Source organism: Melanostigma gelatinosum (genome assembly GCF_949748355.1).
Source record: "Melanostigma gelatinosum genome assembly, chromosome: 1".
In the NCBI taxonomy this organism is placed as follows: domain Eukaryota; kingdom Metazoa; phylum Chordata; class Actinopteri; order Perciformes; family Zoarcidae; genus Melanostigma; species Melanostigma gelatinosum.
The window spans coordinates 1,194,431-1,207,575 of record NC_136634.1 but is presented as its reverse complement, the minus strand read 5'-3'; the positions used below and the strand labels follow the sequence as shown (position 1 = coordinate 1,207,575).

Below are 13,145 nucleotides of genomic sequence, written 5' to 3'. Positions count from 1 at the left end.
AATTGGAGACGCTGAGTTCAGTGTGAATAATGCAGCACCTGAACTCACCTGAGAGGACTTCTGGAGCACAACGAGAGGGGGGGGGGGGACAGACAGAGAGAAATGTATCAACAAATATATAGAGAAATATGGAATTAAAAATGTGAAAATACATAAAAATGCTAATATCTATTCTCTTTTATTTCATAATTTGTCTTTATATATCTGCATTTTTTTACTGTTTTAACTTCAATGAAACTAAATAACACTAACTGACATTTAAGTGAAAAACTAGAACTTACAGGAGGAAGAAGACTGAGACGATGGCGCCACCTAGTGCTCATCAACAGGAACTAATAGATGTTACTCACAGAGATAAAACACTGAATCAAGGCCGAACAGTGATCCACTGTTTCAGGAAGATGTTCATGATAGAATATTGTACACTTCATGTTAATGTATTGTCCTTGTACCAAACAGGGTTTCTGAGCAACAAGAGAAAAACTGAAACCATGATGTATGTTGTAGAATGAGAGTCTGAGGAGGTTCTATCACTTAAAAACACAGAGCATCATCAGATCTTTTGGCCTTAAATATAAAATCTAGTTGAAAGACTTTAATACAGTTGATGTTGGGTTCACATTATAACATTTTAATTTGAACGTGATTCTAAACTATTAGAAGATGAGAAAAATAATGCAATCCTTTAAAAAGGGGCCAGTCTGTATAATGAGTTATTTTTCTTTGTAATAATTATGTATATTTACTAATACAGGACTTCTTACTGTTAATGGGGTGTTTTTACATTGAAGTACTTGTAGGTACATTTAAGTAAATTAATAACAAATCAATAGATTTAACGTCAAATTGTATGATTTAATACCATTTAGTAGGCTAAATTATGTGCTCATAATAATCTCTGATTAATAAATGTTTTTTGTTTTAAACAGATCAGATCAATTCAATAGCAAACTCGTGAGTTTTCAAATGTTTTAAAACACTTAAATGCACCATATTACATTTTAATTTACATGGAGACCTTGAACGCAGCATGCCCACGTCTCCCAGCCTCTGATTGGTCCGTTCTGCGCTGTTTTGAACACGTGACACCAAAGATGGCCGCCTCTGACCGGAGTAGAGATGGTGAGATGATTTATTTTAAGGTTTTAAGGATTAAAAGAAGACGTTTTGTGTAAGAAAGAGATGATTCACGCGTAGATAAAACTCAGAGTCCGTCAGACAGAAAACTATGAACAAATGTCCGCTCTGTGGTTCATAAAGAAGCTAACTAGCGTGAAGCTAACCAGCAGCCTGCACGTTCTCCCTCATATACACTGTGTGTCTGTGTGTGCGTGTGGTGCGGTGCGCACGTGTATCTGTGTGTGTGTGTGTGTGTGTGTGTGTTAACCTCCCTCAGATCAGGACAGCATACTGGAGCCTCTGTGTTTCCCAGAGCACCCCCCCTCCTGCTCCATCACTCCCAGTGTGCAGCCGCCGGGCGGAGAGCTGCTGGTGTGTCTCTTCTGCTCTGAGTCCGTCCCTCTGCAGCAGACAGACGTCCTCCTCAAACACCTGCTGCTGCAGCACAAGATGGTGATCGCTGACGTCAAGCTGGTCGCTGACCTCCCAAAGTATGAACAGAATCAGACTAAAGACACTAAAGACGGGGGAGTGATGAAGTTCAATGTCTTAAAGGACTCACAGTACAAACAACAGTCAGGCAGAGACAGACAGAGAGACAGTCTCTTCTGCTCTGAGTCCATCTATCAGGATGAAGTGTGATAGACTTCATGTGTACAGAATGAACAACATAATAAAGTTACAACACATTACATACTTATGACAGAAATGATTCATATCATGAGAGTAGTGAGTATGGTAGAAACATTATGACTACTGGTAATGGTGGATATAGTAGAATAACAATGGTAATAAAATCAGTTATAGTGAAAGAATTGTGAATGATAATAATAATAGTTGCAGTCATTTCCTTCAAATCCACAGAAGACGTCATGTTTTCAGGATCACTTCCTGGAGTTCCTTTAAAGAGTCCTTTGACTTTAAATCTTCTCCTCCGTGACTCACTTCCTGTCCTCCGTCAGGTACGCGTCCTACTGGAGGGGCAGGTTCTTGGAGCAGCCGCTCACAGATTTCTGCAGCGTCATCAAGACCAACTCCAGCGGGCCGGTCGGTGAGTTCAAAGTCAACAGAGAAAAGTGCAACAGTCAGCAGAATAATAATCCAGATGTGACGATACACTGAGACGATCTGGATCCAAACTTACCAACACGTCAAACATCCTCTAAACTTTGGATGCACGAGTTGGATATTGGATTTTTAATCTATTTTGGGATCAATGTGATGAAGTAGTCAGAGTTAAACAAATATGTTTTATTACCTGTTTGTTTGTTTTCACTGATTGAACGTGTACTCGAGTCACAACACTGAGAAACGGAGTAGAGGCACTACTCGTTTCTCTGCTCTAACACACAGACATCTTGACTTTCCTCCTTAAGAAGCAGTTCTAAACAGAGTAAAACGTTGAAATGTTGTCACAGAGAAGCAGGAGCACTACTTCCTGCTGTGTGACGTCCTTCCAGAGGACCGGACCCTCCGAGAGAAGCTGCAGCAGAAGAGACTGGTGAGCATCTGAGCCGAGCACAGAGCATCATCTTCACTGTTCAACCACTGTCTTTTTATCCACCAAATCCGAGCCTTCTTCTTCTGTGGTGCCTCTGTACTTCTTCTTCTTCTTCTTCTGTGGTGCCTCTCTTCTTCTTCTTCTTCTTCTTCTTCTTCTTCTTCTTCTTCTTCTTCTTCTACTTCTTCTTCTGTGGTGCCTCTCTTCTTCTTCTTCTTCTTCTTCTTCTTCTGTGGTGCCTCTGTACTTCTTCTTCTTCTTCTTCTTCTTCTGTGGTGCCTCTCTTCTTCTTCTTCTTCTGTGGTGCCTCTGTACTTCTTCTTCTTCTTCTGTGGTGCCTCTCTTCTTCTTCTTCTTATTCTTCTTCTGTGGTGCCTCTCTACTTCTTCTTCTACTTCTTCTTCTGTGGTGCCTCTCTTCTTCTTCTTCTTCTTCTTCTTCTTCTTCTTCTTCTTCTGTGGTGCCTCTGTACTTCTTCTTCTTCTTCTTCTTCTGTGGTGCCTCTCTACTTCTTCTTCTTCTTCTTCTTCTTCTTCTTCTTCTTCTTCTTCTTCTTCTGTGGTGCCTCTCTACTTCTTCTTCTTCTTCTTCTTCTTCTTCTACTTCTTCTTCTGTGGTGCCTCTCTTCTTCTTCTTCTTCTTCTTCTTCTGTGGTGCCTCTGTACTTCTTCTTCTTCTTCTTCTTCTGTGGTGCCTCTCTTCTTCTTCTTCTTCTTCTTCTTCTTCTGTGGTGCCTCTGTACTTCTTCTTCTTCTTCTTCTTCTTCTTCTTCTTCTGTGGTGCCTCTCTTCTTCTTCTTCTTCTTCTTCTGTGGTGCCTCTCTACTTCTTCTTCTTCTTCTACTTCTTCTTCTGTGGTGCCTCTCTTCTTCTTCTTCTTCTTCTTCTTCTTCTTCTTCTTCTTCTTCTTCTTCTTCTTCTTCTGTGGTGCCTCTGTACTTCTTCTTCTTCTTCTTCTTCTTCTTCTGTGGTGCCTCTCTACTTCTTCTTCTTCTTCTTCTTCTACTTCTTCTTCTGTGGTGCCTCTCTTCTTCTTCTTCTTCTTCTTCTGTGGTGCCTCTGTACTTCTTCTTCTTCTTCTTCTTCTTCTTCTTCTTCTTCTGTGGTGCCTCTGTACTTCTTCTTCTTCTTCTTCTTCTTCTTCTTCTGTGGTGCCTCTCTTCTTCTTCTTCTTCTGTGGTGCCTCTCTACTTCTTCTTCTTCTTCTACTTCTTCTTCTGTGGTGCCTCTCTTCTTCTTCTTCTTCTTCTTCTTCTTCTTCTTCTTCTTCTTCTTCTTCTGTGGTGCCTCTGTACTTCTTGTTCTTCTTCTTCTTCTTCTGTGGTGCCTCTGTACTTCTTGTTCTTCTTCTTCTTCTTCTGTGGTGCCTCTCTACTTCTTCTTCTTCTTCTTCTGTGGTGCCTCTCTTCTTCTTCTTCTTCTTCTGTGGTGCCTCTCTACTTCTTCTTCTTCTGTGGTGCCTCTCTTCTTCTTCTTCTTCTTCTTCTTCTTCTTCTTCTTCTTCTGTGGTGCCTCTCTGCTTCTTCTTCTTCTTCTTCTTCTTCTTCTGTGGTGCCTCTGTACTTCTTCTTCTTCTTCTGTGGTGCCTCTCTACTTCTTCTTCTTCTGTGGTGCCTCTCTGCTTCTTCTTCTTCTTCTGTGGCGCCTCTCTTCTTCTTCTTCTTCTTCTTCTGTGGCGCCTCTGTACTTCTTCTTCTTCTGTGGTGCCTCTCTACTTCTTCTTCTGTGGTGCCTCTCTACTTCTTCTTCTGTGGTGCCTCTCTTCTTCTTCTTCTTCTTCTTCTTCTTCTGTGGTGCCTCTCTTCTTCTTCTGTGGCGCCTCTCTTCTTCTTCTTCTTCTTCTTCTTCTGTGGTGCCTCTCTTCTTCTTCTTCTTATTCTTCTGTGGTGCCTCTCTGCTTCTTCTTCTTCTTCTGTGGTGCCTCTCTGCTTCTTCTTCTTCTTCTGTGGTGCCTCTCTACTTCTTCTTCTTCTTCTTCTGTGGTGCCTCTCTTCTTCTTCTTCTTCTTCTGTGGTGCCTCTCTGCTTCTTCTTCTTCTTCTGTGGCGCCTCTCTTCTTCTTCTTCTGTGGCGCCTCTCTGCTTCTTCTTCTTCTTCTTCTGTGGTGCCTCTCTGCTTCTTCTTCTTCTTCTTCTGTGGTGCCTCTCTACTTCTTCTTCTTCTTCTGTGGTGCCTCTCTTCTTCTTCTTCTGTGGTGCCTCTCTACTTCTTCTTCTGTGGTGCCTCTCTTCTTCTTCTTCTTCTTCTTCTGTGGTGCCTCTCTTCTTCTTCTTCTTCTGTGGCGCCTCTCTTCTTCTTCTTATTCTGTGGCGCCTCTCTGCTTCTTCTTCTTGTTCTGTGGCGCCTCTCTGCTTCTTCTTCTTCTTCTGTGGTGCCTCTCTGCTTCTTCTTCTTCTTCTGTGGTGCCTCTCTACTTCTTCTTCTTCTGTGGTGCCTCTCTTCTTCTTCTTCTGTGGCACCTCTCTTCTTCTTCTTCTTCTTCTTCTTCTTCTGTGGTGCCTCTCTTCTTCTTCTTCTTCTTCTTCTTCTGTGGTGCCTCTCTACTTCTTCTTCTTCTGTGGTGCCTCTCTACTTCTTCTTCTTCTGTGGTGCCTCTCTTCTTCTTCTTCTGTGGCGCCTCTCTGCTTCTTCTTCTTCTTCTGTGGCGCCTCTCTGCTTCTTCTTCTTCTTCTGTGGTGCCTCTCTGCTTCTTCTTCTTCTTCTTCTGTGGTGCCTCTCTACTTCTTCTTCTTCTGTGGTGCCTCTCTTCTTCTTCTTCTTATTCTTCTTCTGTGTTGCCTCTCTACTTCTTCTTCTACTTCTTCTTCTGTGGTGCCTCTCTTCTTCTTCTTCTTCTTCTTCTTCTTCTTCTTCTTCTTCTGTGGTGCCTCTGTACTTCTTCTTCTTCTTCTTCTTCTGTGGTGCCTCTCTACTTCTTCTTCTTCTTCTTCTTCTTCTTCTTCTTCTTCTTCTGTGGTGCCTCTCTACTTCTTCTTCTTCTTCTTCTTCTTCTACTTCTTCTTCTGTGGTGCCTCTCTTCTTCTTCTTCTTCTTCTTCTTCTTCTGTGGTGCCTCTGTACTTCTTCTTCTTCTTCTTCTTCTGTGGTGCCTCTCTTCTTCTTCTTCTTCTTCTTCTTCTGTGGTGCCTCTGTACTTCTTCTTCTTCTTCTTCTTCTTCTTCTTCTGTGGTGCCTCTCTTCTTCTTCTTCTTCTTCTTCTGTGGTGCCTCTCTACTTCTTCTTCTTCTTCTACTTCTTCTTCTGTGGTGCCTCTCTTCTTCTTCTTCTTCTTCTTCTTCTTCTTCTTCTGTGGTGCCTCTCTGCTTCTTCTTCTTCTTCTTCTTCTTCTTCTTCTTCTTCTGTGGTGCCTCTGTACTTCTTCTTCTTCTTCTGTGGTGCCTCTCTACTTCTTCTTCTTCTGTGGTGCCTCTCTGCTTCTTCTTCTTCTTCTGTGGCGCCTCTCTTCTTCTTCTTCTTCTTCTTCTGTGGCGCCTCTGTACTTCTTCTTCTTCTGTGGTGCCTCTCTACTTCTTCTTCTGTGGTGCCTCTCTACTTCTTCTTCTGTGGTGCCTCTCTTCTTCTTCTTCTTCTTCTTCTTCTTCTTCTGTGGTGCCTCTCTTCTTCTTCTGTGGCGCCTCTCTTCTTCTTCTTCTTCTTCTTCTTCTGTGGTGCCTCTCTTCTTCTTCTTCTTCTTCTGTGGTGCCTCTCTGCTTCTTCTTCTTCTTCTGTGGTGCCTCTCTGCTTCTTCTTCTTCTTCTGTGGTGCCTCTCTACTTCTTCTTCTTCTTCTTCTGTGGTGCCTCTCTTCTTCTTCTTCTTCTTCTGTGGTGCCTCTCTGCTTCTTCTTCTTCTTCTTCTGTGGCGCCTCTCTTCTTCTTCTTCTGTGGCGCCTCTCTGCTTCTTCTTCTTCTTCTTCTGTGGTGCCTCTCTGCTTCTTCTTCTTCTTCTTCTGTGGTGCCTCTCTACTTCTTCTTCTTCTTCTGTGGTGCCTCTCTTCTTCTTCTTCTGTGGTGCCTCTCTACTTCTTCTTCTGTGGTGCCTCTCTTCTTCTTCTTCTTCTTCTTCTGTGGTGCCTCTCTTCTTCTTCTTCTTCTGTGGCGCCTCTCTTCTTCTTCTTATTCTGTGGCGCCTCTCTGCTTCTTCTTCTTGTTCTGTGGCGCCTCTCTGCTTCTTCTTCTTCTTCTGTGGTGCCTCTCTGCTTCTTCTTCTTCTTCTGTGGTGCCTCTCTACTTCTTCTTCTTCTGTGGTGCCTCTCTTCTTCTTCTTCTGTGGCACCTCTCTTCTTCTTCTTCTTCTTCTTCTTCTTCTTCTGTGGTGCCTCTCTTCTTCTTCTTCTTCTTCTTCTTCTGTGGTGCCTCTCTACTTCTTCTTCTTCTGTGGTGCCTCTCTACTTCTTCTTCTTCTGTGGTGCCTCTCTTCTTCTTCTTCTGTGGCGCCTCTCTGCTTCTTCTTCTTCTTCTGTGGCGCCTCTCTGCTTCTTCTTCTTCTTCTGTGGTGCCTCTCTGCTTCTTCTTCTTCTTCTTCTGTGGTGCCTCTCTACTTCTTCTTCTTCTGTGGTGCCTCTCTTCTTCTTCTTCTGTGGCACCTCTCTTCTTCTTCTTCTTCTTCTTCTTCTTCTGTGGTGCCTCTCTTCTTCTTCTTCTTCTTCTTCTGTGGTGCCTCTCTACTTCTTCTTCTTCTGTGGTGCCTCTCTACTTCTTCTTCTTCTGTGGTGCCTCTCTTCTTCTTCTTCTGTGGCGCCTCTCTGCTTCTTCTTCTTCTTCTTCTGTGGTGCCTCTCTGCTTCTTCTTCTTCTTCTTCTGTGGTGCCTCTCTGCTTCTTCTTCTTCTTCTGTGGTGCCTCTCTACTTCTTCTTCTGTGGCGCCTCTCTGCTTCTTCTTCTTCTTCTGTGGTGCCTCTCTGCTTCTTCTTCTGTGGTGGCTCTCTGACGCTGTTGTTGGTCCCCCAGGAGGAGGTTCTGGAGCAGCAGCAGCAGGAGAGAGACGACAGCAGCTTCAGTCGACTCTGCATGTTCTGCAGCGACGAGTTCACCGGAAACAGGTTCTCGCACTGAACGCAGTCACTTAGGAAACTACTTCATAACATTATTCACTTGTTTCATTCTCCTCACAAGAAATCTAAAATGTGTTCCCGTAACAAACTCCACCGTGGTGTTGCAGGTCGTCTCTGCTGAACCACATGGCCAGAGAGCATTCCTTCAGCATCGGGCTGCCGGACAACATCGTGTACTGCGACCAGTTTCTGGACACGCTGCAGAGCAAACTGGACGAGTAAGCGCGATGACCACAGATGAAACCAGCACGCGTGTTCTATCCTTTGAATGTCACTAACATCCTCAAGAACAACATGTGCTGATGGTCTGCGTGTCCTCCCGTCAGTCTGCAGTGTTTGTACTGTGAGAAAACCTTCAGGGACAAAACCACGCTGAAGGATCACATGAGGAAGAAAGCTCACCGCCGCATCAACGCCAGCAACCGTCTGTACGACCGCTTCTACGTCATCAACTACCTGGTAACACCTACACACACCTCATGGTTCTGTCTCTCTGGTAACACCTCATGGTTCTGTCTCTCTGGTAACACCTACACACACCTCATGGTTCTGTCTCTCTGGTAACACCTACACACACCTCATGGTTCTGTCTCTCTGGTAACACCTACACACACCTCATGGTGTGTGTACACACATTCTACCTGGTAACACCTCATGGTTCTGTCTCTCTGGTAACACCTCATGGTTCTGTCTCTCTGGTAACACCTCATGGTTCTGTCTCTCTGGTAACACCTCATGGTTCTGTCGCTCTGGTAACACCTCATGGTTCTGTCTCTCTGGTAACACCTCCGGCTTCTGTCTACCTGGTAACACCCACACACCTCCGGGTTCTGTCTCTCTAGTAACACCTCGGTTCCAGAACCAGGTGTATTGGTGGAGCTGTTCTTCACTGTGTGATCTTCTGTGTCTCTGCTCTCCGGTCAGGAGCTGGGGAAGACCTGGGAGGAGGTGCAGAGTGAGGACGACCGGGATCTGGTGGACGAGGAGGAGCAGGAGTGAGTAGGAACCAGAAGGATCTCTTATTGTATGTGGAACCCCCACAGAGAACCTCACGTAGTCCCGTTTCCTGTTTCCTGTGTCGTCCTCAGTGATTGGTCGGACTGGAGGGCTCATCCGGTCTCTGCTGTTTGTCTCTTCTGTGATCATCAGTCTGAGACGATGGAGCAGATCTACACTCACATGAAGGTGACTCAGACTAACCGGGTCCAGTCTAGACTAACAGGGTCCAGTCTAGACTAACGGGGTCCAGTCTAGACAGACGGGGTCCAGTCTAGACAGACGGGGTCTAGTTAAGAATAACGGGGTCTAGTGTAGTTCAGACTAACGGGGTCGAGTCTAGACTAACGGGGTCGAGTCTAGACTAACGGGGTCGAGTCTAGACTAACGGGGTCCAGTCTAGACTAACGGGGTCCAGTCTAGACTAACGGGGTCTAGTTCAGAATAACGGGGTCTAGACTAACGGGGTCCAGTCTAGACTAACGGGGTCTAGTCTAGACTAACGGGGTCCAGTCTAGACTAACGGGGTCTAGTCTAGTCTAGACTAACGGGGTCCAGTCTAGACTAATGGGGTCTAGTCTAGACTAACTGGGTCCAGTCTAGACTAACGGGGTCTAGTCTAGTCTAGACTAACGGGGTCGAGTCTAGACTAACGGGGTCCAGTCTAGACTAACGGGGTCTAGTCTAGTCTAGACTAACGGGGTCCAGTCTAGACTAACGGGGTCTAGTCTAGTCTAGACTAACGGGGTCCAGTCGAGTCTAGACTAACGGGGTCCAGTCTAGACTAACGGGGTCTAGTCTAGTCTAGACTAACGGGGTCCAGTCTAGACTAACGGGGTCTAGTCTAGTCTAGACTAACGGGGTCTAGTCTAGTCTAGACTAACTGGGTCTAGTCTAGACTAACAGGGTCCAGTCTAGACTAACGGGGTCTAGTCTAGTCCAGACTAACGGGGTCGAGTCTAGACTAACGGGGTCCAGTCTAGACTAACGGGGTCTAGTCTAGTCCAGACTAACGGGGTCTAGTCTAGTCTAGACTAACGGGGTCTAGTCTAGTCCAGACTAACGGGGTCTAGTCTAGTCCAGACTAACGGGGTCTAGTCTAGTCCAGACTAACGGGGTCGAGTCTAGACTAACGGGGTCCAGTCTAGACTAACCGGGTCCAGTCTAGACTAACGGGGTCCAGTCTAGACTAACGGGGTCCAGTCTAGACTAACGGGGTCTAGTCTAGGCTCTAGTTTTAGTCTTTGTTGATTGTTGTTCCTCATTGTTTTTAGGACGCTCACGGCTTTGACCTCCACAATCTGAGGACGGAGCTCAGTAAGTAAAACAAATGCTGACATCCAAGTTCATCATCTTCATCACGTTTAAAGCATTCAGAGGATCTATTGGCAGAAATGTAACATAATATTCATTAATTGAATTCATGAATATCTAACATCACTTGTCACACTTTTAATTACGGTTAAAAACAGTTTGTTAATGACGTCCACACGCCGTCCCATGAGATGAGACGACGGTAGCCCAGAATGGACAAACCCAATGAGAGACCAGCGTAGTTCTGACACAGAGGTCAAATCCTGCACACTATCCCTTTAAGAAGAAGCAGCCCACTGATGACTAATGCCCCCCCCCCCCCCCCCCCCCCCACAGACCTCCGGTTCTACCAGCAGGTCAAACTGGTGAACTTCATCCGCCGTGAGATCCACCAGAGCCGCTGCTACGGCTGCCAGCAGAAGTTTGAGTCCAGAGACGACGTCATCCGGCACCTCGAGGCCGCCGGTCACGTGATGACGCTGCCGGACGCGTCAACCTGGAACCAGCCGCAGTCAGCGCAATTCTCTATCTGTTTGTCGTCTGTTTGTCGTCTGTTTATCTGTTTGTTATCTGTTTATCTGTTTGTCGTCTGTTTATTATCTGTTTGTCATCTGTTTGTCGTCCGTTTGTCGTCCGTTTGTCGTCTGTTTGTCGTCTGTTTATCTGTTTGTCGTCTGTTTGTTATGTTTGTCGTCTGTCGTCTGTTTGTCGTCTGTTTGTCGTCTGTTTATCTGTTTGTCGTCTGTTTGTTATCTGTTTATCTGTTTATCTGTTTGTTATCTGTTTGTTATCTGTTTGTTATCTGTTTATCTGTTTGTTATCTGTTTATCTGTTTGTCGTCTGTTTATCTGTTTGTCGTCTGTTTATCTGTTTATCTGTTTATCTGTTTGTTATCTGTTTATCTGTTTGTCGTCTGTCATCTGTTTATGTTTGTCGTCTGTCGTCTGTTTGTTATCTGTTTGTTATGTTTGTTATCTGTTTGTTATGTTTGTCGTCTGTTTATCTGTTTGTTATCTGTTTGTCGTCTGTTTGTCTGTTTGTCGTCTGTTTGTGTTTGTCATCTGTTTGTTATGTTTGTCGTCTGTCGTCTGTTTGTCGTCTGTTTATCTGTTTGTTATCTGTTTGTTATGTTTGTCGTCTGTCGTCTGTTTGTCGTCTGTTTGTCTGTTTGTTATGTTTGTTATCTGTTTGTCGTCTGTTTGTCGTCTGTTTGTCTGTTTGTTATGTTTGTTATCTGTTTGTCGTCTGTTTGTCGTCTGTTTGTCGTCTGTTTATCTGTTTGTCGTCTGTTTGTTATCTGTTTATCTGTTTATCTGTTTATCTGTTTGTTATCTGTTTATCTGTTTGTTATCTGTTTATCTGTTTATCTGTTTATCTGTTTGTCGTCTGTCATCTGTTTGTTATCTGTTTATCTGTTTGTCGTCTGTTTATCTGTTTGTTATCTGTTTATCTGTTTGTCGTCTGTCATCTGTTTATGTTTGTCGTCTGTCGTCTGTTTGTTATCTGTTTATCTGTTTGTCGTCTGTTTATCTGTTTGTTATCTGTTTGTGTTTGTCATCTGTTTGTTATGTTTGTCGTCTGTCGTCTGTTTGTCGTCTGTTTATCTGTTTATCTGTTTGTTATGTTTGTCGTCTGTCGTCTGTTTGTCGTCTGTTTATCTGTTTATCTGTTTGTTATGTTTGTCGTCTGTCGTCTGTTTGTCGTCTGTTTGTCTGTTTGTTATCTGTTTGTCTGTTTGTCGTCTGTTTATCTGTTTGTCGTCTGTTTGTCTGTTTGTCGTCTGTTTATCTGTTTGTTATCCGTTTGTCTGTTTGTCGTCTGTTTGTCTGTTTGTCGTCTGTTTGTCATCTGTTTGTTATGTTTGTCGTCTGTTTGTTATCTGTTTGTTATCTGTTTATGTTTGTCGTCTGTTTATCTGTTTGTCGTCTGTTTATCTGTTTGTTATGTTTGTCGTCTGTCGTCTGTTTGTTATCTGTTTGTCGTCTGTTTATCTGTTTGTCGTCTGTTTGTCTGTTTGTCGTCTGTTTGTTATCTGTTTGTTATCTGTTTATCTGTTTGTCGTCTGTTTATCTGTTTGTCGTCTGTTTATGTTTGTCGTCTGTTTGTCGTCTGTTTGTCTGTTTGTCGTCTGTTTGTTATCTGTTTGTTATCTGTTTGTTATCTGTTTATGTTTGTCGTCTGTTTATCTGTTGATCTGTTTATGTTTGTTATCTGTTTATCTGTTTGTCTGCTTGTCGTCTGTTTGTCGTCTGTTTATCTGTTTGTCGTCTGTTTATCTGTTTGTCGTCTGTTTATCTGTTTGTTATCTGTTTGTCTGTTTGTCGTCTGTTTGTCGTCTGTTTGTCGTCTGTCGTCTGTTTGTTATCTGTTTGTTATCTGTTTATGTTTGTCGTCTGTTTATCTGTTTGTTATCTGTTTATCTGTTTGTCATACATATGCATGATGTTCCTGCAGCTCTGGCGGCGTTGGTGGGAAGCCAGTGAGGGAGGACCTCTTCCGCGAGATCATTTCTACAATATAGCTTCAAGTTCTTTGGTTCTAGTCTAATTTATGCCACAATGACACTTCCTGGGGCAAAGCATTATGGGAACTGTAGTTCCAAAGCTCAGAACATAATTATCTCCCACAAAACCCAATAATGGCTGCTTTTTGTTTTGACTCTATTGAATGTATAGATTAGACATGATTACGGTTATGTCTGTATGTTGTTATGGTACAGTGCTGCTCTCTATTCATTCATACACACACATCTGTGTTTGACTTTAAAACGTCCCGCCTCCGCCAACACCACGGTCCTCCCTCCAGGCTGGTGACCTCTGACCCCCGTCTCTCCTCAGGTATTACTTCCCCACGTACGAGAACGACGCCCTCCTCTGTACGCTTTCTGACCACGACGACGAGACGGACCGCGGCGAGGACGTCCCGGTGATCGCGGAGGACGTCTCCGACCTCAGAGCGCTGAGACGGACCAGCGTCCTCAACCAGCTGCTGAAGAACCGGAGCGCCTGCAGCTGCCGTGCCCCCTTTCCCTCCAGCGGGTCCAGCAGTACGTCCTGGTGAACCTGCATGAGTTCATCTGGTTTCACAAAATCCGACCCGGATTTATTTCATAAATAATAATTATTTCATTCGTCTCGTCATTTATTAGCAGAAACACATTCTGTTCAGTTACAGTTCAATCACTTTAA

At 44.3% G+C, this 13,145-nt stretch overlaps 1 protein-coding gene across 1 annotated transcript; it reads left to right on the top strand.

Moving 5' to 3' along the window:
- Positions 1-1,082: 1,082 nt before the first annotated feature.
- Positions 1,083-13,125, top strand: znf277 (zinc finger protein 277). The gene is made up of 12 exons (XM_079270396.1): positions 1,083-1,122; positions 1,397-1,610; positions 2,082-2,170; positions 2,538-2,620; positions 7,544-7,635; positions 7,755-7,865; positions 7,974-8,106; positions 8,572-8,642; positions 8,736-8,832; positions 9,918-9,960; positions 10,294-10,468; positions 12,795-13,125. The coding sequence occupies exons 1-12, from the start codon at positions 1,095-1,097 to the stop codon at positions 13,015-13,017; spliced, it is 1,359 nt and encodes a 452-aa protein (XP_079126522.1). The 5' UTR covers positions 1,083-1,094; the 3' UTR covers positions 13,018-13,125.
- The last annotated feature ends 20 nt before the right edge of the window (positions 13,126-13,145 follow it).

Bases quoted from the DNA above. Each gene is read 5' to 3' on its own strand.
- znf277 (XM_079270396.1), top strand. From the start codon at position 1,095: ATGGCCGCCTCTGACCGGAGTAGAGATG. The intron at 2,621-7,543 runs GTGAGCATCTGA...TTGGTCCCCCAG, and splicing joins AGCTGCAGCAGAAGAGACTG to GAGGAGGTTCTGGAGCAGCA. The intron at 10,469-12,794 runs GTCAGCGCAATT...GTCTCTCCTCAG, and splicing joins TCAACCTGGAACCAGCCGCA to GTATTACTTCCCCACGTACG.